This window comes from Talpa europaea (assembly GCF_964194135.1).
Source record: "Talpa europaea genome assembly, chromosome: 12".
NCBI classification, from domain to species: Eukaryota; Metazoa; Chordata; class Mammalia; order Eulipotyphla; family Talpidae; genus Talpa; species Talpa europaea.
Genome location: NC_140079.1, coordinates 48,498,612 through 48,524,120, shown reverse-complemented (window position 1 = coordinate 48,524,120; position 25,509 = coordinate 48,498,612). Strand labels below are relative to the sequence as shown.

Below are 25,509 nucleotides of genomic sequence, written 5' to 3'. Positions count from 1 at the left end.
GAAACGGCGACGCCTTCTGGTCCTCCGGACTGAGACCGGGCACAGAAGATAGCCCTAGATGTGTATTCCCGTTGTGGGAGAAGACCCTTGGCGTTCTCGCAGCTGCCGGACGTGGCAGGCAAACGCGGACTACATCTCCCGGCAGGCCATGCGCACTATAACAAGCCTCTTCGGGCGGCGCCAAAGCATTGTGGGTGTGGAGGAGTCTCAAGATGGACACCCGGGATGTTGCAGGTACCAGCCCCCGCCTCCCCTCGGCGGCCGCCGGGGCCTGGTCTGCGCGCCACAGCCTCGCCTCTCTCTGGCCCACCTACCCCACCAATCCCGCCACAACCCACGGGCCGCCCGGAGTGACCTCCCTCGAGCGCTGTCCGCCAAGCCCCCCAGACCCAGTTGTCTGTTTTCACTCCTGGCGCGCTGAGGGCTCCTAGCTTTCCGTGCAGGCCTCCGCCAGGTCTGCCTCTGCTCGTTTTCCAAGTAGTCGCCTTCGGAGCTGCTCCGAATCCTGCGCCCCGAAGACCGACAACCTTGGGCTGTCCCGAGAGCACCTTTCCTCCCCACGTTGGTAGCAGCCGCTGTATGGCCTGTGTCCCGTTTTCTGGAAAGGCTGCTTTTCCGAACTACTCTAGGATTCCATTTACACATTTTAGTTGTCAGCAGCCCCAGTGTTATCGCAAGCCTTGCCCTTCTCTCTTTCACAGACGGAGTATCCCCAGACTGGGAGGCGTTCACCCATGCAGCAGATACTTGCTATGTATCAGGCTTTGTGCTGGGCATTGGGGGTGCGGTGATGACCCCAAAGAGGGCCCTGCCTTCTTGAAGGTTGTTTCCTACTGGGGTAGCACACAATGCAACTGAGAGCAAGTTGCATTGATGTGAGAGGGGACATTTAAGATGAGAAAATGCCAGCAATGGGATGATCTGGAGGAAAGATCTTCCCATGAAGAGGTGGGACAGCAAAGTGCCAAGGCCTCAGGGAGGGATGGGCTTGTCGTTTTGGAGAATGACTAGGATGAAGTTCAAGTGGGGAGGGGATTTTTTTCTAGCATTGCCTTGAAATTTGACTTTTAGAATTGGGATTTTATTCTGAGTCCCAGGGGAACCTCTGAGGTGTCTTCATCACTACAGCTTCCACTGTTGTGTGTGACACCATTGTCCTTTGCTTGGCGCCAGCAAGCTTCCTTGTTTTTTTTTGTTTTGTTTTGTTTTGTGTTTTTGCTGCCTACCACTCTTCAGTCGACAAGTGGAATGATCTGAAAAATAAAGATACCAATTGGGTTTTGTCAGTTTAATACTCCCCTGTTAACTTCCAAAATCTTTAAAGTAAAACCCAGACTCTGTTGCCCTCATCCCCATCCCTGGAGTGGTCTACTCTTGCCATACTGGACCCTTGCTGGTCCTTGGATGCTCCAAACTTCTTCCTGTCTTGGGCTTTTGACCAAATTGCTTTTTCGGAGACCAGCTTTTTAACTTTTCAGTTCTGGCTTTGGTTTTCCCTCTTCTAGAGGTTATTTTTTACCTACTGCAGTAGCATAAGTGCTCCTGGTAATTCTTTCTCACCCTTTTTATACAGTTTCCTTCAAAGATTTCTTGTTACAGTTTTGCAGTTACTTTTTGTTACAAGTTTATTGTCTCTCCAACAATAAGTGAGCCTCTTCTACACCTCATACAGGGCCTGTTACAGCTCAGTAAATGTTGAATGAATGAATGAACAAATGACTGTCAGTTGCTCTCAGGCCCTTAGCAGCAGGTGGGCATATTTGTGCAGCACAGGTGACTTCTAATGTGCTTCTTCTACCCAGGAAAAGCTAACCGATGGTTTGGGGTTGCTCCTCCCAAGTCTGGAAAAATGAACATGAACATCCTTCACCAAGAAGAGCTTATTGCTCAGAAGAAACGGGAAATTGAAGCCAAAATGGAGCAGAAAGCCAAGCAGAATCAAGTGGTCAGCCCTCAATCCCCATATCTTGGCGAGTAAGTGCTTCCTGAGGTCTTAAAGGATTACTTGCAGAGGGTTTTGCTTATGAGAGCAGTGTGCCTGCACCTGATGATGCAAGGAGTGACATTCTGCATGAAACTCATTGTGGCGGGAGAGGAGCAAGGGTTATGTGGGCCCAGAGGATAGCCTGACAGCTTCCTCGCTCAGCAATTACTTAATGCCAGTCAGGTATGGCCCCTGGACTGGAAGTACAGTGCACAGCAAAAACCCAGACTCATTTTTCCCCATAAGGGATTTATCGTTATTACCAAAGAGGGTGCCAGTCCTACTCCCAAGAGTTGCTGGTGCTTAATATGAGGCATTGTGTTCCTAGATGCAGTGGCCACTGTAGTTGCACTTCTGAGACTTAGAGCAGAGGCTCTGTGTTTTGAAGACCCAAGCAGAGCCAGCCTGTTGAAGCAAGGAAAGGCCTGCCAAGCAGAGGGCTCCTGAATCAGGCAGCCTGAACTGATCACAGGGCCAAAGGGCCTATTCCAGAGCTAGGCAGTAGGAAGCTCATCAAGTTTCCTTCTCCCTGTTGTCAGAAATTCTGAGGGATTAGAGCAACATGAGCCAAGAATTTCAGACTAGAGCCTGAATCATAGAACATTAGTATTCCACAAAGTTGTGTCTCAGCTCTCCTCTTTTCTAAATGTCTGTGTCTTCTGGACAGAAGATACTAGGTCTCCAAGGGCTGTGGAATGTGGGTTGGACATGAGTGATCTACTAGTTGGGGGCTCTTGCCCCTGTGTTGTGCAAGCATTTGGCACCAGCATGGTAGAGTCACTTCCCAGGTGGTCTTGTGAGGTTGTTGGAGTCCAACATCAGGAATAAACTACTGAAGGGGAACATCAGGTGGAGGAGTGTATGGCACAGGTAACTTTGGGAATAACTCTTGTCTCTGCTGTCAAAGCGTAGAACTCCAAATTTTAGAATTTCCTGATGAGGAATAATAGGAAGCATTTAATAATAATAATAATAGGAAGCATTTAATAGGAATAATAATAGGAAGCATTTAAATCACCTTGAGATAAACATTTTGGTATATTCCCACCCTGTGTCTTTGTTTCACCAAGTTTTTATCAATTTTGTTAGCTGCTTCTCCCCTATTTAGAGCCTTCATAGTTTTATTCATTTTTATTGAGCTGTAATTCATATGCCATAAACTCACCTTTCAAACTACAGAAGTTAGTGTTTTTTTTTTTTTAAAGGTTTATTTATTTATGTATACAAGAACTGGGGTGTAGGCCAGAGGTGTGGCGGAGGGAGAGATTTCACCAGAGAGAATGGGGAGCAGAACAGGCAGATCTACTGAAATACACTGCTGAGGGGAGCAGCGGGCAAGACAGGAGAGGTCTGCTGCACCATGTGGTTAGCTCCCTGGATCGAACTCATGCTGCAGTGGCTGGTGATAGCTAGATAGCGCTGTATCTTTAACTCTTGTGCCACCAGGGAGGCCCACAAGTTAGTGGTTTTTACTACATAGCACCATGTTAACATATTTACTACATAGCGTCATGTTAGCTGCTTCTAATTCCAGAACATGTCATCACCTCCAGAAGAAACCTATCCCCTTCTTTCAGCCCACCATTAATTTCTTTCTGTCTCTGGATTGCCTGCTCTAAATATTTCATATGATAAGTAGCTATTGAAGGTTCTTCTACTCTCTGTCATGTGTCAAACTTCATTTCTTTTTATGGTTGAATAATACTCCATATATATGGATGGACCACATTTTATCTGTTTATCAAGAGCCAGCATCTCTATAACATGTTCTGCTCTTTGTTAGGGGTGGTTTTCAAGTGGAATTCATTTGCTGACTACCGCCCAACGTGCTTTTTTTTCTTTTTTTCTTTTAAGGTTTATTTATTTATTTATATAAGCACTGGGTACAGTCAGAAGCGTGGGAGGGTGAGAGAATTCAGAGCCAGAGCTGGCAACAGAACAGGCAGATTGATGAAATACACTGCTGAGGGGAGCAGCGGGCGCGGCAGGAGAGGTCTGCGCGCCATGTGGGACCCTCGCCGGTGGCGCTGGTGGCCGGCAATCGAACCGGTGCTGCAGAGGCTGTGGGCAGCTTCGCAGCTGAGCACTTAACCGCTGCACCACCAGGGGAGGCCCCCAAGGTGCTTTCTTGTCTGTCATTGTCCCTACCTTCTGTCTCCCAAGGGAGCTACATGGTGTAAGGATGGAGCCAGAATTTTCAGAAAGCCCTGCTTGTTTAATGTCAAGCAGGTTATCCATATAACCTTTTCTTTCACATGAAAAACTTTAAAAATTTAAAGATAGTCAATCTATGTAGTAGGAAGTCTGGGAAGTAGAAAACAAAACAAAGGAAAATCCTAAATCAGATATAACCCTGAAATGCAGCGGCAGTGCTGGTTGCATGTTGGGTTTTCCTAACAATTTTTAATTCAAATGTATTTTGTCATAAGTAGGACATTGTTTATATTCTGCCTTTCATTTTTCATTTAGTAATTTACTTGATTGCTTTATCTATAAAATTTTAACTCTTTGGAATGGCACCATCTGCCTTACAGACATCCCATAATTCATTTAACCACTGCCCTTTGCCCATTGTTTAGGTCATTTCCATTTTTGGTTCACTAGCACAGATTTTTAGAAAGATGAAACTTTTTTTATATATATATATTTTAAAGATTTATTTATTTATATAAGAACCGCGGTACAGGCCAGATGTGTGGGAGGGTGAGAGGATTCACCAGAGACAGAATAGGGAACAGAACAGGCAGACTGACTGAAATACACTGCTGAGGGGAGCAGTGGGCGAGACAGGAGAGGTCTGCCACGCCATGTGGGCTGCTCTGCGGCCAGCGGGGATCGAACAGGTACTGCAGAGGCTGCGGACAGCTTCACAGCACTGAGCTTAACTGCCTGTGCCACCAGGGAGGCCCAGAAAGATGACACTTTTAAAGGCAAAAGCCTACATATAGACTTCCTCAGTTCTTTCCAATTACTGGGTGTGTCTGTGTGGAGGGATGCCGTGTAGCCTTGTAAAGTGAATGATGAGGGATTGCTGAGATTGGATAGGATAATAGGCTATAAGAGAAAATGGGGGTCTCCCCGGTGGCGCAGCGGTTGAGCGCTGGGTTTCGAAGCTGCCCGCAGCCTCTGCAGCACCTGTTCGATCCCTGGCTGCTCCCTGGCCACCGGAGGAGGGTCCCACATGGCGCGCAGACCTCTCCTGCCGCCCGCTGCTCCCCTCAGCAGTGAACTTCAGTCCTTCTGCCTGCGTGTATAAATAAATAAATAAATAAATCTTTAAAAAAAAGAGAGAGAGAGAAAATGGAAGAAGTAGGTTATATTCTGGTCACAGCCTTAGTTCTATTTCTAATTTAGGGGATAAATTAGAGGAATAAAAGAGAGTGTTTGAAGAGTAGCTATTGTGATATAAGGAACGTTTTTTGGGTTTCCCCTTTTCTCTCTATATTTGTATTTTGACATTTTTATTTGTTCTCTAGTCAGTTTTTGGTACTTTTATGATGGTGAAAATGAATTAAATATTTTTTGTGCTGATGTATTAAAAGTAGATGTTCAGAACATCTACTTAAAAATTATTAAGTAAATCATACTCTGCAGAAAGAAAAAAGAAAGTGAAAATATAAAATACTCCCACCAAGATGTTACTTTGGGTGTTTCCCTATGTCTATGTGATTCACAGAAGCACTGACCAGCCCGGGCCAATGACACACAAGTATAGACACACACCCTTCCTTGGGGAACTTGAGTACCTGGGCAGACACATGGGAACCAGAAACAGCTCATGTAATTAGTTAACAGGTATGACAGGTGCCATGCAGGGTACACAGATAACAAGCATGATGGGTATTGTTCAGGGAGCAGGTGGCCTAAGTTTTCTCACTGGGTACATTGGTTACTCCTGGCAGGTTGCATTGCCGTTGGAGATAATGTCATGTTGTTTTGACTACTTAGATTGTTCTTGCTTGCCCATCATGTGCTCTGCAGGGCTGGGCATCTCTGGGGCCAGTTTTGCATCCCAGTAAACAGGAATGGGCTCAAGACTGGCACTCGGCCTTGTTCTCAGTGGCTTCCTCTCTCGGCTCACCTCTGTCCTCTGCCCTGGGTCTAGAATGGTGAATTCCCACAACTCCTCTGCTTCCAACAAGTTCGCCAACGACGGCAGCTTCCTGCAGCAGTTTCTGAAGCTGCAGAAGGCGCAAAACAACACAGGTGAGCTGTCATCCATGTCTTCTACTGCCTGGGCCTACCCCACTGATTCTTCTCCCCAGGGTCCCCAAGGGTAAAGGCATTGGGTGCCAAAACTGCTGCATGCAGAGACCTGGGCCAGTGACAACCACAAGGCCTTCCTCTGAGCCTCACGTTTTCATCTGTTAAATGGGGGTGGCTTCCTCTCTGATTAATTCTGCCCAGCACTGAGCTGGAATCCAAGGATCCAGACCCCAGGGCTCATAGCATATGGGTTAGCTGGGAAGACAGGTATGCTCTCTAGAGACCTTGAGCATCATACCCTTCCTTCCCAAGATCCCCCCCCCAGTGTACCTACTGCTCCCCCTCGTGTGCTACCCCGGACTGGGAAGAGGCCCCCCCTCATCAGCAGCCCACCAGGGCAGGTGAAGAACTACGTGCATGCCAAACAACTGCCTGTCGCCAGCCGCCCAAGTGTCTTCCAGTCTCCTGATGAAGATGAAGAGGAGGACTACGAGCAGTGGTTGGAAATCAAAGGTAAGAAAGGGGAGGGCTGCTGCCTCCCTTCTCTACTGCTCCAGCCCTGTGGGACTGTCCCACTCAGTAGGGAAAGCTCAGCCAGGGTTGTAGGGAGTTTAGTATAGTGGTCAGGGACCACCAGTCCTCCAAGCTGAGGGAAGGGCTGAAGTTGTATCCCCTAGGGTATGGGGGCCAAAGTAGGGGGTGGGGGAAGGAAGCAGTATGTGGGAACAGCAGACTGCCAATTTCTTTCTGGGCGCCCACTCCAAAACAGGGCTGATTAGTGCATGGGAGTTGTGGCGCCCTCAGGCAAGCCTTCACTATGTCTCATAGTCTTCCCTTTTGTCTCATACAAAGGGAGGAGTTTCCAGTGGTTCTTTGGCCTGGACCCACACTTTGCCAACCCTGAGACCCAGAGTGCTGTTCCTTTCTGTGGATTACTTATCCCCCAGTTTGGGCTAGAGGTAGGAGCACAAAGGGTGGAGGGTATGCTCTCCTGCCCCAGGGAAAGGCAGTCGCTGGTCTTAGGTGAGCCATCCAAGCTGCCTGGTATAGGAGGGCACAGTGTGGTATTGGTAGCCTTCTGACACTTGAACTGTGTGGAGGCCAAGTCCATCTCAGCCCAGGTGGCTGGTATAGTCATATCACCATGATGGTGAGGACTGACTGAAGTGGTTCTGTAGTCATGCTGTGACAGCATGTAAAACCCTTGGTTGGATTTTGGTTGCTGGTTCAGGCCGTGGTCAGAGGGACTCAGTGTCCAGCATCAGTCAGAGGGAGCCAGGGACAGTGGTGTTTTCTCAGAGAGGGCCCTGCTGGGAGCCATGGCTTTACTTGGGGCGGTGGGTTGTTTTAGGACCTGTTAACAGCTTGCTGTTGAAATGACCTCAGAAAAACACCATTCCTGTAAACAGTGACCAGGTCAAGGTCATTGCCAGGCATACAGGAAGAGTGTGAGGCTGGGGAAAAGGCAGACACAGAATGTCCCTGGTACCTCTCCAGGAACACTTGAAGCCACAGTCCCCTTAAGCCACAGCCACCTCCACCCCCACTCTGAGCTTCCTGTCAGTCCAGGTAACAAAGGGAACAAAATTGGCACTTGTTGGTGTCTGGTGCTATTGTTGAGAGTCTCAAACAAATCCAGTCACTGACTGCAAGGAATTTCTCTTAGGAGTTATCCTAAGAGGGTCATGAGTGCTATAGTGGCTGAATGATGATCTAGAGATAGAGCAGTGATAAATAAAAAAAAATGAGGTCCATGTGTCTCAAAGGGTTGGCTAATACAAATACAAAAATGTATTTTTGTACCTTTGCACGTTGAAAAGGCCTTGAGGTAATGATTAAGCTTGTTGCAGTAAGCCTTCCTAGCGCCCCGAAGGTGGTCTGGAAACACTTTGTCACTCATGGAAACCAAGACTTCTTGGACAATTTGCTGGCTCTAGGTCTGGGCAGGAAATCTGTGAGATGATCCTGGAGCGCCCTGTCCCAGCAGCTAGCGAGGAGGCCGGCGAGACTCCTGAGGTCCTGCCCAAAGACCTTGGGAGCCAGCTGGAAGAGGCTCCACCAGCCACAGAGGGGATGATTGAGCTTCTGTGATGACGTTAATGCAATGGACAGAAACCCACCTGATGTGTTTAAATCAATTTGTAATGATGTTTTAAAAGAATTTGTCATCTTTGACGGATGAAAGGGAATCAGTTTATTACACTGAACACTGGTAAATAAAGAAAAGAATTAAGCATTCAAAAAAAGGGGAACGTCACCCTGTCAGCCTGGGGACCGACTTGGCCTTCGAGAGCTCACACTTCTCTCCTGCCAGTGTGCCTGCCAGTGTGCCTTCAAAGACTGACTCCCCTCATCGGGGTGCTTTGTACTTGGACCTGGGACACCTGACAACCTCCCGCATCTCACCCTCTTCTCCCCCCACCCCTCTGTCATTGTGGTCCATAGAGAGAGTGTGCCTGTTGACTGTGGGGTGTGTGAGTTGAACCCCAGTACTGACAGCCTCCTTAAAGTTTCACCCCCAGAGGGAGCCGAGACTCGGAAAGTGATAGAGAAATTGGCCCGCTTTGTGGCAGAAGGAGGCCCCGAATTAGAAAAGCTAGCTATGGAGAACTACAAGGATAATCCAGCACTTTCGTAAGTACTTCTGGGAGGGGAAAGCCACTGCTACTGAATGTTTGTACCACACGACAGTATGCGCGGATATTCATATAAAACCCTCAGGTGACTTAGGCTCTGGGACTGGGTGCTTGCTTGTATGAGCCAGACGTTGTTCCAAGGGCTCCTTAATTCATACCAGAGGTACCAGGGACTCCCCAGAGATATGGAGATTTACTCCTGGGCCCTGTCCAGGCATCTGCTCGCCAGCTTGTTTTTATACAACATGTCGTCTTGAGTCTGCTTTGGTCTGCCCTTTTCCTCTGCTCATCTTTCTCTTTGTTTACAAAATTCTCCAGGTTTTTGCATGATAAGAATAGCAGGGAATTCCTCTACTACAGAAAGAAGGTAGCCGAGATAAAAAAGGAGGCACAGAAGTTGCAGGCAGCCTCTCAGAAAGGTAGGTGGGTGGAGGGGGCTCTGGGGAGACAGAGCCTACCCCTCATGGAATCAGGGTTCTTGGTGGCCACCTTGGCATGGGATGGTGCCAACAGCCTGGATCTGTGTCCTCCTAAGCTGTGGGGTCATGCTGGTACCAGTACTACCCACTCTGCCAGTGCTTTGAGGACTGGAAAATCTTGAGAGCCAAAGCCAAGACTGCACACAATGGGGAGAAGGAACCTATTGGTTCATGTTCATTTTAATAAGTGTTAATGAATTCCTGTTGCATGTGGGCAATGAAGATAGCTAGATGCCGAAGTGGTCTCTGACACTGGGTGGGGGAGAGGGTAGCCAGAGACAGAAAGGATCAGCTGAGATCCTGGTGGGATGAGTGTTGGGGGAAATGCTGATTGGGCTCCGACTATAACCAAGTGAAAAATTCTAGCCAGTCAGCAGGGGAGGGATGTATAGACTGAACTAGGGCCATAGAGGGCACTTCATTGTATTGCCTATGGCCCTTTGCCCCAACCTTCTCTCAGGAGAGGGGGGGTCAAGTCAGCCCCTAGTATAAAGATTGGGTGGGTGGCTCCCATCTCTCTAGCACAACCCAGACATGGCCTTTTCCTGTATCCCAGTATACCCGAGGCCCTTGCAACCTACAGGGTGGGAAGGGATGGGTGGGTGAGGGGTTGGAGATATGTTGTGATGTTGACTCCAGTGTTTTCTCTCAGTGCAGTAATCTGATTCCCATTTGCCTGTTTTTCTTTGCATTGTTCCTAAAATAAACCCCTCTTGTTGCCTGTGGGGTTCTTAGCAGAAATTAGGCTGTTGGGTGTGGTGAGTTGAGCTCAGTACTGACAGCCTGCTTAAAGTTTCACCCCCAGAGGATGAAGAGGTCAAGAACCTTGCAGAAAAGTTGGCCAGGTTCATAGCAGATGGGGGTCCGGAGGTGGAAACCATTGCCCTCCAGAACAATCGTGAGAACCAGGCATTCAGGTAAGGAGGGGGAGCCTCCAGGAGATGATCATTACCCTCGTCATGGCCCCACAAATAAGGAAATGTGATAGAGTCTCATGGAGAGAAATTGGTGGGGCCAGGACTTGTGTCCATGAGTTTCTGACCCTAGAGCCTAGTCTGACCACTACACAAGTATTTCCAAGTGCATGTCAGAACCCCAAATTATCTGCATGTCAGGCCAGTGTGCAGGGGCTTTTGGGGGCCTTAGGTTTTCCATGCATCTTGTAGTGAAAGTCTCCTGCTTTCTCTCTACAAGCCCCCTTTGTAGCAGGACGGCACATCCAGACTTTGAGCTAGCAGGCTCTGGGCAGAAATCTACAGGACTGCTGTTAGCTGTGTGCATCCTTAGGGTCTTGGCTTTGTAATGAGGAGTGTGGTTGGGAATTCCTTGTCTGTGAGCAGGTTTCATATGGGGTGGTGAGTAGTAGGTACCAATGGAATGGGTCATGTTCCCACTTTTTCATTCACTGGGTGGTGAATTCAACACCTGCACTTGACTAGAGGAGGCAGGTCAGTGCCAACAGAGCCTTGTAAGGAGTGAAGCAGCAGAAGAGTGGAGGGTAAGCATGGGACTATGGTGTGGATGGATTTTGGAGCCCAACAGGGCCAGAGGGGTCTGCACAGGGAGTGTCAGGGTTGGCTCTGTTGCAGTCCTGGGGATGGGGGTGGGAGTGGTCAGACCATATGATGGGAATGGAGAGGGGAGAATCATCAGGAAGGCTCATTGAATCATGGGCCTGTGGGAGGGAGAGAAGGCCAAGATGCAGACAATTCTGATAAACAGGGAAATGTCCCTGCAGCTGAAAGCCCTTAGGACTAAGGGGTGGTGGGTCTGGAGTTCAGGGGACTGGGGTCTTTTCACTGCACAGTGATGTCACCTCCACTGTGCAACACCCAAATCAGCATTTACTTTATAGTCTACTGTAAGTCATTGCACCTTTTATTCCCATGTGCTGACGTAAGTTTATTTAAACAGGATGCTTAGGTTAGTGTCTCATTGTAAGTAAAATAGACTGCAAAAATCTACCACAGGCACAGCAGGCAAGGTTATAGAATTCTGTCCAAGATCCAGGTGGCGCTCCTTAGTCAGGAGTCCAGAGCTCAGCTGCTCTGGCCAAGAAGGGTCAGATTGGAGAAATACTGTCAGCCCTCCCATTGTGTTGGCCTGACTTGGGGGGGCGGGGAGAGGGGTGTTGTGAGGGCTAGGGTAGGATAGCTGATGGTGGATAGTGTGGTCGGGAAGCTCGCCTCTGATTATTACCACAGCCAGAGCCAAGAGCACTCAGGAGTACTATGGGGAATGATTGGGTGTCCTGCATGGGGAGGGTATTCAGGGTCCGACCAGGTGGACTGTTCAGTCATTGTGGGGGCAATTGTGCAACAGTTCCTGTCACCCCCAAATCTAGCTGCCACCTTGTTTTCTGGACTCTGAGCCCTTCCCTGCCCTCTTGATTCCTCTCATGAGCCAGCACACTTGCAGTTCTGTGTTTTAGGGAACTACCCCTAACAACTATAAAGCCAGAAAAGCCCATCCTTTTTGACCAGCCATCACACTTCTTAGATGCTGTCCCTAGAAATAACAGTTTAATATAACATTGTCAATGTATTCATGAAACAGAACAAAATGAACATCCAGCCTCAGTGGGCTAAACTGTTAACTACATGTCCCCAGTGGGATTTCAGCCAGCAGAAGGCACGCGGGCGAAGGTGGTGGCAGCCCACACAGCACCCACTGTGAGCTACATGCAACTCTGACACATCACCCGTGAGAGCCACTTGTTCTTTGCAATAGCCAGTGTGCTGGGCTCTTCCAGGTGAGGAAACTGAGGCAAGGTAGCCAGTCAGTAAAGGTGCCATCGCCACCATGCTCACTGTATTCTAATGGGAAAGCCTTATGTTTTTAGGTGAAGTAAAAGATTTTTAAAAATTGTTTAGGATGTGGCAGAATCCCTGCATCTGTGGAGGGTAAGGGCTACCTTACCCTCTAAGGCCCAAGGTTGTCTTTTCCCTCACAGCTGACAGAACTACTGTCCTTGCTTAATTTTTTTTAAGATGTTATTTTTTAAGAACAGTTTTAGGTTTGCACCAAAATTAAATAGAAGATACAGAGATTTCCCATATATTTCCTGGCTCCATACAATGCTTGGCCTCCCCCGTTGTCAACCTCCCGACCATAGTGGTACATTTACTAGGGTCAGTGACCTTGTATTCACATAGTTGATGGTCTATACTTGATGGTTCATTCTTGATGTCATTGGGTTTGGATAAATATATAAGGATATATACCCATTATTATGGTATCATACAGAGTATTTTCACTGCCCTAAAAGTTCTGTTCTCAGTCTAGTCATCCCTTTCTACCACCCCCATCCATAATCTTTTTACTGTCTCCATTGTTTTGCCTTTTCCAGAATGTCATATGATTGGAGTCATACAGTGCAGTAGTACCCCCCTTATCTGTGGGGGGAATACAATCCACAATCCTAAGATCTCCAGTGGATGCCTGAAACTTTGGATAGTACCAAACCCTCTGTATACACTTTTTTCCTAGGCATGCATAGCTATGATAAAGTTTAATTTATGAAATGAGGGATTAATAACACATGATAAAATAGAACGGTTATAACAATGTACTTCAATAAAACCATGATATTAGTCTCTCAGAATGTTTTATTGTACAGAATTATTCAGACCAAGGTTGACCTCAGGTAACTGAAACCACTGTACACAGCCTTTTCAGAGTGGTGTCTTCCGCTTAGTAATATACACATTAGGCTTCTCCATATCTGTTCATGGCTTTATAGCTCTTTTCTTTTTACATGAATAATCCGATGAATAGACCACAGTTTATCCATTCACCTACTGAGGGACATGTTTGCTGGCAAGTTTTTGCAATTGTGAATAAAACTGCTGTAAACATCTGTGCAGGTTTTTGTGTATACATAGGTTTTCAACTCCTTTGGGTAAATACCAAGAAGTGCACTTGTTGAATTGTGTGCTAAGAGCATGGTTACTTTTGTAAGAAACCTCCAAACTGTTTGGTAAAGTGACTGTGTCATTGTGCATTCCTTCCAGCAGTGGATGAGATTTCCTATTGCTCCACATCCTCCATGTAAATGCTGGTGTTGCCAGCATCCTGAATTTTTGTCATTCTAATAGGTGTGCTGTGGAATCTCATCTTCTATTTTCCCTCTCGTGTGATGTGGAGCATCTTTTTATGCTTTTTTTCCATCTGTATTTCTACACTGGTGAGGTCTACTTTGGTTAGGGTTCTCATTGTCCTGTTTTTTAATCAACTTGTTTATTAGTGAGTTGTGACCTTTTTTCTTCTTTGAGAGCAGCCCCTAATCCTAAGTAAAGCTTATCATAAACAAGCTTTTTTTGCAAGTGTTTCTTCTAGTTTATGATTTATTTTTTCATTTTCTTGACAGTGTCTTTTGCAGAGTACAGATTTTATTTTTTATTTTTGCATAGAAGAACTGGGGTGTAGGCCAAAGGTGTCGGGGGGTGGGGGCGGTGGTGATGAGATGATTCACCAGAGACAGAGTGGGGAGCAGAACAGGCAGATTTACTGAACTAACACAGCTAAGGGGAGCAGCAGGTAAGACAGGAGAGGTCTGCTGTGCCATTGTGGGTCAGCTTCCTGGCTGGGAATCAAATTCAGGCTATAGTGGTGATAGCACTTAGACTTAACCCCTAAGCAATCAGGGAGACACCCCCCCTACCCCCAGAGTAGAGATTTTATTTATGTTTTTAAATACAGCAAATTGCTTTTTTTTTTTTAAAGATTTATTTATTCATGCATACAAGAACTGGGGTGCAGGCCAGGGGTGTGGGGGCGGGGGGGGTGAGAGAATTCACCAGAAAAAGAATGCGGAGCAGAACAGGCAGACTGACTGAAATACACTGCTGAGGGGAGCAGCAGGCGAGACAGGAAAGGTCTGCTGTGCCATGTGGGCAGCTCCCTGGCCTGCCAGGGATCAAACTCATGCTGCAGAGGCTGTGGATAGCCTCACAGTGCTGTGCTTAACCCCTTGTGCCACCAGGAGGCCCGAGATTTTAAATGAAGTCTAGATTGTCAGTTTCTATCATGGATCCTGTCTTTGGTGGTATATCTAAAAGTTCATCACCATACACAAAATCATCTAGGTTTTCTTCAGTGCTATCATCTAGGAGTTTTATAGTTTTGTGCTTTACATTTAGGTCTATGACCCATTTTAGTAAAGAGTTTGAGGTCAGTGTTTACATTCAGTTTGTTGCCTGTGGATGCCCACTTGTTCCAGCAACATTTATTGAAAAGACTACTTTTTTATTTTTGCTTTATCATAAATGATCAGTCACTATATTTATGTGCATCTTTTTCTGAGCCCTCTATTCTCTTCGTTTGATCTGTGTGTTCATCACCATCTAGATGACTGTAGCTTTGTGGTAATCTAGAAGTCAGTTATTGTCAATCCAACTGTGCTCTTCACTCTTGTGTTGGCTATTCTGAATCATTTGCCTCTCCATGTAAACTTTAGTTTATAAACATCCACAAAATACTTTGCTGGGATTTTCATTGGGATTGCATTAAGTCTGTAGATTTAACAATATTGAGTCTTCCTTACCAGGAACATGGAACAGCACTCCAATTTATTTCTTTGATTTCGTTGATTAGTTTTGTAGTTTTTGTCATATAGATCTCATACTTTTTTTTCAGGTTTTTACCTACGTGTTTCCTTTTTTTGGGTGCTAATGTAAATGCTACTGTGTTTTCAATTTCAGTTTCAAATTCTACTTGTTAAGTGCTGATGTAGAGGGAAGTGATTGATTTTTGACTACTTACCTTGGATCCTCCAACCATACTATAATCACTTTCTAGTTCCAAGAGGTTTTTTTGCCTATTTGAATCACGTCATCTGCAAGCAAACAATTTTATTTCTTCCTTTCCACTCACTCTGTACGCCTACTCTTTTCTCATCTTACTGCATTGGTCTCCGAAGGTGAGACTGTCAACTCAGGACATTCATAGTCCGAGACACTGGGTAGGTATAGATTGAGCCATGGCTTCTGCCATTTCTGAACCTATGTTGCCTGCTTTGCACCTTGAGCTGGAGATGAGGGGACCCTTGGATTCCAGAGAGGCAGAGGCTTCTCCCGTTGGGTTCACATCTAGCTCCTCATCTGTTCCAATGTTCATTGTAACTGTTTGGGCTCCATCTGCTAGTGATGCCTCTTGAGGATGTAATGGAGAGAAGCGACAATGCCCTGAGCTATCTGGTTTAGAACACATCCTTCTGTGCTTGTTGGCACCAGGCAACTTCTTGGTGTGAAGTCATCTAGGGGAGCATGGTCCCTAGGGAAGCATGGAAGAAGCCCCACAAAGTCTGTAGGTCTGAGGTAGCCCACTCCTTTTCCTTTAAGAAGGTGATCAATGGCCTCTCACAGGTGCCTGGTCAAGTCAAGGTAGTGACTTGGAGTGGTCTGTGGTTAGTGGGAATGGCATTGTGATAGGTGCCTGTCGTATCACTCTTTGCACTTTGGCAGGACCTGGCAGGACCGGAGGTCGTGGTGGGGACCACAACCCTGACATGACCCTATAGTGACTCTGGCTCACCTAAGCATGCCTATACAAGACTGAGCTGCTCCTGTCCAGAATCAGGGACAGGGACATGGGCCCAGCTGATGCTATGCCCCCACTCTCCTTTGCAGCTTTCTGTATGAACCCAATAGCCAAGGGTACAAATACTATCGCCAGAAGCTAGAAGAGTTCCGGAAAGCCAAAGCCAGCTCCACAGACACCCCCACGGCAACCGATCTTGGTCTGAAGCGCAGATCCCCTCCTGAAACCCTCTTGGGGTCCATGCCCCCCACTGCTGCCTGCCCCGTCTCATCTGTACCTTCACCCCTACCCACTGTCACCCCGGTTTCTGCCACGCCTGTGAAACCTGCCACCACAGCCACCGTGAAGAGGAAGCGGAAGAGCCGGTGGGGGCCTGAAGAGGACAAAGTGGAGCTCCCACCTGCCGAGCTGGTGCAAAGGGATGTGGACACCTCTCCCTCACCTCTGTCAGGTGGGCCAACTCCCCTCCTGCTCCCCAGCCTATCAAGAGGGGTCTGCCTTCTTTCACTGAGCAAGTTTTCAGTGTTTATCTGCTTCATAGTCGTGTCAGAATTTCATTCTTTTCTATGGATGAGTGATGTTCTAATCTGTGGATGTGCCATGCTTTTTTCATCCGTTAGTTGATGGACATTTGGGTTGTCCCCACCTCTTGGTCATTGTGTCTAGTGGTCTAAACATTGACCTAAAAATACTACTTGAATCCTTGATTGCAGTTTGTTTGTGTCTATACTTAGAATTGGAGTCACTGGATCATCAAGCTCTATGTTTTACTCTTTGAGAAACCATAGGACAGTTAACCATTTTACACACCCCTAATCCATCATGAGGGTTCCAGTTTCTCCATATTCTCACCATATTATAGCTATCCTAGTGCATGCACTGTGGAATCATTTGTAGTTTTTTAACTCAACTTTCCTTAATCAATAAAGGTGATGCACAGCTTTTAATATGCTTACCGGTCATTTGTATAGCTTGTTTGGAGAAATGTCTGTTTAGTCCATTTCTTAAATTGGGTTATTTTTCTTTTTGTTGTTGAGCTGTAGGAGTGCTTTCCATATTTTGGATATTAACAGCCTGTTTAGATGCATGATTTGCAGGGTTTTTTTTTTTTTCAATGCATATAAGACCTGGGTGAGAAGATTCACGAGAGACAGAGTCGGGAGCAGAACAGGCAGACTGACTGAAATACACTGCTGAGGGGAGCAACAGGCGAGACAGGAGAGGTCTGCTGCGCCATGTGGGTTAGCTCCCTGGCTGGGGATCAAACTCGTGCTGCAGAGGCTGCGGATTGCTTCATAGTGCGTTGCTTAAGCCCTTGCGCCACCAGGGAGGGCCTCTTTTAATTCTCTTGATGGTGTCCTTCGATGTACATTTTGGGTTTTAATGAAGTTAAGTTTGTTTTTCTTGTCTATGCTTTTGGCATCATGTTTAAGAAATCACAGCCAAATCCAAGGTAATAATGATTTGGCCACATATTTTATAGTTCTAGACTGTTGATCCATGTTGATTTTTCTATATGGTGTAAGACAAGGTTTCAGCTTAACTCTTGCATGTAGATCCTGTTACCATTTGTCGGAGAGACTCTTTTTTTTGAAGATTTTATTTATGCATCCAATAGCTGGGGTGCAGGCCAGAAGTGTTGGGGGGTGAGAGGATTCACCAGAGACAGAGTGGGGAGCAGAACAGGCAGATCAACTGAAATACACTGCTGAGGGGAGCAGTGGGCAAAAAAGGAAAGGTCTGCTGCGTCATGTGGGTTATCTCCCTGGCTGGGGATCGAACTCGTGCTGTGATGGCTGTGGATAGCCTCATAGTGCTGAGACTTAACCCCTTGTGCCACCAGGGAGGCCCCTGGAGAGACTTTCCTTTCCCCATTCAATATTCTTGACACACTTTCCTTTCCCCATTGAATATTCTTGACACACCAGTTGAGGGCCTCCCATGTGGTGTAAGGGGTTAAATATCAGCACCGTGAAGCTATCAGCAGCCATTGTGGCATGAGTTCTATCCCCACCCAGGGAGCTAACCTACATGGTGCAGCAGACCTCTCCTGTCTTGCCCGTTGCTCCCCTCAGCAGTGTATTTCAGTCAGTGTATTTATTTTCCTTTTTTTTTTTAAAAAAAAAAAGATTTATTTATTTAGGACCTCCCTTGGTGGCGCAGCGGTTGAGCACTGGGCTGCGAAGCTGCCCGCAGCCTCTGCAGCACCGGTTCAATCCCCGGCCCTCGCTGGCGAGGGTCCCACATGGCGCGCAGACCTCTCCTGCCACCCGCTGCTCCCTTCAGCAGTGTATTTCGTAGGTCTGCCTGTTCTGTTCCCCACTCTGTCTCTGGTGAATTTTCTCGCCCTCCCGCGCTTCTGACTGTACCCAGTGCTTGTATAAATAAATAAATAATCTTAAAAAAAAAAGATTTATTTAATTATACATACAAGAACTGGGGTATAGGCCAGAGTTGTGGGGAGTGAGAGGATTCACCAGAGGCACAGTGGGGAACAGAACAGGCAGATCGACTGAAATACACTGCTGAGGGGAGCAGCGGGCAAGACAGGCGAGGTCTTTGGCACCATGTGGGTAGCTCCCTGGCTGGGGATCGAACTCGTGCTTCAGTGGATGCAAAGAGCTTCATAGGTTGCATCTTAACCCTTGCGCCACCAGGGAGGCCCACAGTCAGTGTATTTCACCTGTTTTGCTCCTCACTCTGTCCCTGGTGAATCCTCTCACCCCCAACCCCCACACCTCTGGCCTGTGGCCCAGCTTTTGTATGCATAAATAAATAAAATAAATCTTTAAAATAAAAACAACAGTTGAACAGATATGGGAAGGTATGTTTCTGGACTCCTTGTTTTGTTTACATTGGTTTGTATGCCAACACCACACTATTTTGATGATAGTAGCTTTGCAGTAAGTCTTGAAATCAGGAGTGTGATTCCTCCAACTTTGTTCTTTATTTTCTTTTTTCAAAATTGCTTTAGGCTATCAGGGGTCTCTTGAATTTTCATGTGAATTTTTGGATTGGCTTCTCTGTTTGTTTGCAGAAAACACTATTGGCCTTTTGATAATCATTACATTGACTCTCTAGATTGATTTGGGATAGTATTGACATGTTTACAATATTTAAATCTTCCAGTCCTTTCCATTTATTTGTTGTCTTTAATTTTCTTAGACACATTTTATAGTTTAATTGCATGTCCTTGGTTAAATTTATTTGTCGGTGATTTGTTATTTTTGATGCTATTGTAGATGAAGTTTTTTCCAGGTTATTAGTTGCTCATGTACAATAATACAACTGATTCTTGTGTGTTGATTATGTGTCTTTCAACTTTGTTGAATTTATGTGCACTGACAGTCTGTGTAAATTTCATAGACTTTTTACAAGTATGATCATGTCATTTGCAAATAGATAGTTTTGCTTTTTCCATTTCAATTTGAGTGCTTCTCATTTCTTTTTCTTGCCAAATTGCTTTGACTGGGATGTCTAATACTGTGTCTTTGAAAGTGGGGAAAGTGGGCATTCTTGCCTTGTTCCTGATCATGGTGACAACTTTCAGTCTTTCATCATTGAGTGTGATGTTAACTGTTTTTTTGTAATTTAAAATTTTATGCTGTGTATTGTTTACATAGTTTTTATTATGCTGAAGAAGTTTCTGTCTATTCCTAGTTTGTCATGAAAGAGTGTTTGATTATGTCAAATCAATTGATCATGTGGTTCCCACCCCCCTTTATTCTGTTAATATGATATTTTACCACGTTTTGTTAATGTTTGTTGATTGATTTCTTACGTGAACCACCCTTGCATTTCTGCTATAAATCTGATCTGGTCATGGCATATAATCCTATTAACATGCTGCTGTATTTCATTGCTAGTAGCTTGTGGATTTCTGCATCTATATTCATAAAGAATATTCTTCTGTCTTTTTTTTTTAAGATTTATTTATTCATACAAGAACTGGGGTGTAGGCCTGACGTGTGGGGCTGAGATAATTCACCAGAGACAGAGTGGGGAGCATAACAGGCAGGTCCACTGAAACACACTGGTAAGGGGAGCAGCAGGCAAGACAGCAGAGGTCTCCTCCTGCGCCATGTGGGTTAGCTCCCGGCCAGGAATTGATCTCAGGGCACAGCGGTATTCACACTGAGGCTTAACCTCTGCCACCAGGGAGGCCCCGTCTCTTCAGTTTTTAAAAAGTTTGAGAATCAGTTTTAATTACTTTAAGTATTTTATGGAATATCCCAGTGATGTCTGCCTCGACCTGGGCTTCTCCTTATTGGCAGTTTTCTTTTTATTTATTTATTTATTTTTAAAGATTTATTTGTTATGCATACAAGAACTGGGATACAGGCCAGAGGTGCAGAGGGGTGAGAGGATTCACCAGAGACAGAGTGGAGAACAGAACAGACAGACAGACTGAAATACACTGCTGAAGGGAGCAGCGGCAAGACAGGAGAGGTCTGCTGCGCCATGTGGGTCAGCTCCCTGGCCAGCCGGGGATTGAACTCGTGCTGCAGAGGCTGCGGATAGCTTCATAGTGCTGTGCTTAATCCCTTGTGCCACCAAGGAGGTCCCCCTTGTTGGCAGGTTTCTGATTATTATTGGACTCTCCTTTACTCAGGTTTTCTATATTGTCTAGAGTTAGATTTAGTAGTTTGTGCATTCCAAGGAATTTTTCCACTGTGTGAGTTATCCAGTTTGTTGGCAGACAGTTGTTCATAGTGTTCTTTTATGGTCCTTTATATTTCTGTAAGGTTATTAATATGTTCTCTTTCTTTTCTGATTTTAGTATGTGTGTTTTTCTTCTCTTTTTCTTAGTCAATCTAGCTTTGGCACTTTTGTTGTTCAGTTTTTGGTTTCATGGAATTTCTCTGTTGTATTTCTATTCCGTGTTTCACTTTTTTCTGTTCTAATCTTTGTTTCATTCCATCTGCTAGCTCTGGAATTAGTTTGCTCTGTCCTAGAACCTTAAGGCAAGATCTTTTTTAATGGGAGCACTTAACAACCGTAACCTTCCCTCTAAGCACTTTTTCTTGTACATCCTGTCAGTTCGGGTATGTTATGTGAAATACACAGTGATAAACCAGAATGATTGTCATGGTCAATTTGGCATAATTACTCCTACCCTCCCTCCTTGACAGCAGTTTTGGGATGACCTGATTTCTCATTTTCTACCAAAAACTCGCAAGTATTAGGTATTTATTGTCATTACACTCGCAAATGGTAATTGGTAACTGAGACATGCTGTCTCATGCCATCTGTCTGACTTGCCCCCATTCAGTATGCACCTTTGGAAGCAAGTGTTCCCACCTTCCCCACCCCACACTTGAATAGAGCTGGACCCATAGGCTCACAGTAAGATGTGGCTGGGCATTTGGCCTTCATCTGTATTTGCCTTACTGAGACAGGATTGAATAGGAAGGCAGTTCAGCCTGTCACAGAGTTGGCCTAATGACCCTCCTGTCCAGACTGAGGGGTCTCCTGATCAGTGCCTCTGGGTTCTAAGATGAAAACTGACTGAAGATTCTGGTCCTCCTTGGGGCTCTTGATGGCACCTTCCTACCTAAGTCTTGGCAGTTAACTTCGGTTGTGCTCCGTGCTGAACATGGTGCTAGATGTAAAGGAGGGGGCTTGGATCTGGTTGTAGTATGATATTTGCACATCCATTGAGACTATATCTCTTGGATTTGGCTCCCATAACCTAGTGGTATAGAAGCCACTCTCCTCACTCCCCAGTGGACAAACATGGGTTCTGAAGCCTCAAACTGGGGTAGAGTTCTGCCCATCCATGTCATCCCAAGGGGAGCATGGGCAGCCCCTCCCTGCCTGCTCACTGAGAAAGCAGCCCGAGGAAAAGGACTGTGGGTGGGCTGCTCAGACATTGGCTTCCTTGCCCTCTCCACAGGACTCCCCTACATCCTCCTGTGCCTCCACATAACCTTTGAGAAGAGGCTGGGTGCAATTATGGGGTCAAGGAGCAGCTGTGGGTGGTTCTTGGGGCAAAGACCCAGCCCCTGGGAGGGCCCAACTCATTCCACCCTGCCAGAGGGACCTCTGCAGCCCACTCTTCCTAGCTTCTTCAAATAGATTAGTGTTGCTGGCTCCAGCCAAGCTCAAAACTGATGTCAAATTAAATGTCAGCTGCTTTGAGGCTGTTTGGCTGCCTCCCCAGAAGAAGCTGACTAACCACACGGATAAGTCTTATGCCAGACTCTGAGCCCAGGTGTGTCTACACTGGTGTCTTTTCACTGCAAGGCTGACTTCCTGGAGTCTGTATGTGGGAATGGACACACACACCTCTCATACACGTACACACACACATGCTCATTTCCATTCATTTATCTCAGGCTTTGCAGAGTCCTGCTGTGTCACCATTAGCCATGTAACTTTGGGGGTGAGCCCAGATCTCTGAGTTATGTCACCATCTACACACAGTGGGAGCAAAGCATGCCTGGAGGGTCCCACAGGGAGTGACATCAGAAGTGTCCCCTGTGGTCAAGTGACATGGTAAACTAACTCACCTGGTAGGAGGTCCTGCCATGCTTGATGGCAGATTCCATCAGTTCATGGACTTCACAGTGCATATAGGAGCAGGACGTTGCATGTGTCTGTCATTGATTCTCCTGTGTCTTATTTCCAGTTCAGGACCTCAAGGGGCTTGGATATGAGAAGGGAAAACCAGTAGGTCTGGTGGGTGTCACAGAACTCTCAGACGCTCAGAAGAAGCAGCTGAAGGAGCAGCAGGAGGTGAGATGTGTGGGCCAGAGCAGGCAGGCTCCATAGGGCTGGTGGTATGTTGTCCCCAACACTGCCCCAAGGTACAGTGGCCCCAGTATAGTCTGGGCCTCCTGTGCAGGCGGGTTCTTTCTGAGGGCCCTCGCCAGCCTGCAGTCAGGCCCACAGTCTAGGCCTTCTTGTGCTGCTGGGCAGCCCCCCCGCCAGCACTCATGGCTGGTTCCATTTAGGTAGTCTCTCTTGAAATTCTCCGTTCATTTCTCCCAGCATCCAGTATAGGACAAGCCTTACTAAGGTAAAGTGCTCTGAGCAATGTGACAGCTACTCATATGGTATTGGACAGTGCTGGGGTAATGCCAGCCAGGCAAAAATTCTACAATGGGGGACAAAACCTCTGCTGCTTCCCCTTGGGAACAGGAGGCAATAGACTGTCTGTCCTGGGCATCCCCAGCCACCTCCAGACCATAGCCTCATTATGTCATCATTGACCCTACCAAGGGTCAGGAGCACCTATTGCTGCCCAGTCCACAGTGCCAATACCATAATGTACTGGGTTCTAAGCAGGCCCGAGGCTCTAGGCAAGTAGAGAGGGGTCCTGCATGCTTTACCTGGGATTCCAGGTTCTACGGCACATCCTGCCATCCTGGGTATTTGTTGAGTACTCTCTGAGTCCTGTCCTGATCACTAGCTGTGCCTCCACAGATGCAGCAGATGTATGACATGATCATGCAGCACAAGCGCGCAATGCAAGACATGCAGCTGCTATGGGAGAAGGCACTGCAACAACACCAACATGGTTATGACAGTGATGAGGAGGTGGACAGTGAACTGGGCACCTGGGAACACCAACTGCGGCGCATGGAGATGGACAAGACTCGGGGTGGGCCCAGACGTGGTTGTGAGGAGGGGACTCGTGCGGGGGTGGGGGTGGGAATGGGGATGTCAGAGCATTGGGAACATAGGACAACCCTCCCACCTGCCCAGAAGGCATCATACTGGTCTTGAGACACCTGCCTGCTTCAGACCCCGGCCCACCTCCCTTGCCTGCGGGGCCTTGGGTGAGAATCTCTGTGCCTCTTTTTCTTCCATGGTGAAAGGGGCAGTTCTCAGCACAGCACTCAACAGTGCCACCTGAAGGAGCAGGTGCCCAAGTCAAGGCCTTAGCCAGCTGCACACTGAACCTCTATGCGTTAGGGTGCCGCTTTCCACCCCTTATTCTTTTCTCCCTCTCTGGGCAGAGTGGGCTGAGCAGCTGACCAAGATGGGCCGGGGAAAACACTTCATTGGAGACTTCCTGCCACCAGACGAGTTGGAAAAGTTCATGGAGACTTTCAAGGCCCTGAAGGTGAGCTGGGAGGGTTTGGGGCCTCAGCTCCAAGCCCCCGTCTTGGGCCATCCAGCTCTCCCGCAGCCTACTCACCTTGCAGTGCCTGCTGGCCTGAGCACACTCAGGGGGAGCTGGCTCTCCTGCTACAAGAGGCATCTGTTTATGACAGACGCTGTCTGTGTAGGGAATTAGCAAATAAAAGCTCAGCTGCCACTTTAGAAACATTTCCTGGGGCTTTAGAGAAATTCTTCTTCCAGTGGAGCCAATTAAGTGCCTTTATAGGCTGTGTTTCTCAGGCAGAAGCCCAGCAGACAGGCTTTCCAGGGGAGAGTTAACTGTTCCTCCTGTGCCATGAGATTCTTTGAGGAGAAATGGCCAACCTGCTGCATCCCATGGGGCCTTTTGGGGGTTTTGTAATATTTCGTTGTCCTTATAACCACATCACAAGATGGCCTTCTCACTGACCATATTTCCTTTTTAGTACTCTGTAAGATGGCACCCTTGAAACAGGGAGTTTGGCTTTGTTGATTCATCTTTCCCATGGTGCTTGCAGCCTTTGTGACCCTGTCTCTTTGTCTTGGCCAGAAGGGAGTTCACTAAGTTTGGCTCTCAGGACCCTGACGAGGAGGAGCTTGATCCATTCTGAGGCATCTGACTTGGGAAGGGAATAGACGGGCAGGTGGTCCTAGCAGCCAGTGTCTTCAGTGGGGGGTTTCCAGCTGCTGCTCTCATGGATAACAGTGCCTTCTCGCCCTGCAGGAGGGCCGAGAGCCTGACTACTCAGAGTACAAGGAGTTCAAGCTGACAGTGGAGAACATCGGCTACCAGATGCTGATGAAGATGGGCTGGAAGGAGGGTGAAGGGCTGGGCTCAGAAGGCCAGGGCATCAAGAACCCGGTGAACAAGTGAGTGTGGCCAAAGAGGGTGAGGGAGAGAGGAGTCCCAGAACTCCATAAACAAGTGAGTGCAGTTTCTGTTGGATGCAGAGTAAAGTCCCACTGGGAGACACAGGCCCATTGACCCTCCTCCCACAGTGTTATGTATATTCTCTGAGGATGTCCCTGCCTCATCCTCACCTCTATCTGCATTGTGGTGCTGCTGTTGAGCCCAGCCAGGTGGGATGAGGCTCCCTTCCTCAAACTTAGGCCCTGCACCACCTCTCCAGCCTGCTGGCACCAACCTGGACCCCCTGCTCACACTTCCCATTGTCCCTCTGCAGGGGAACCACCACAGTGGATGGCGCCGGCTTCGGCATTGACCGGCCAGCTGAGCTCTCCAAGGAAGATGATGAGTATGAGGCCTTCCGCAAGAGGATGATGCTGGCCTACCGCTTCCGGCCCAACCCCCTGGTGCGTGTGTCCCATCCTCACGTGGCTGCCCCACAGCCCATGTGCTCCTCTCTTAAGTGTCCCTCCATCCCCACTCTAGCTAGGTAAGACCACACCAATGACTCCCACCTGCCACTCCCCAAACCTGCCCTCCCCTTTCAGGGGTATGAACTCAGCTGCCTTAGAAGATTCTGAATGGGAGGAGCTGTCTGTTTTCATCATTAATCCTCCCCTTTTGTCTTTGCATTACCCCCAGAACAACCCCAGACGGCCTTACTACTGA

At 47.3% G+C, this 25,509-nt stretch overlaps 1 protein-coding gene across 1 annotated transcript; it reads left to right on the top strand.

Moving 5' to 3' along the window:
* Window positions 1-148: 148 nt before the first annotated feature.
* SUGP1 (SURP and G-patch domain containing 1) lies at window positions 149-25,509 on the top strand (the record flags this gene model as incomplete). Its single annotated transcript, XM_084248750.1, is given in 15 exon segments — window positions 149-163; window positions 165-234; window positions 1,803-1,974; window positions 6,090-6,190; window positions 6,503-6,703; window positions 8,701-8,824; window positions 9,145-9,245; window positions 10,099-10,222; window positions 15,935-16,296; window positions 22,477-22,583; window positions 23,274-23,451; window positions 23,810-23,916; window positions 24,658-24,803; window positions 25,118-25,247; window positions 25,483-25,509. Coding segments are annotated over 15 exon segments (1,965 nt in total).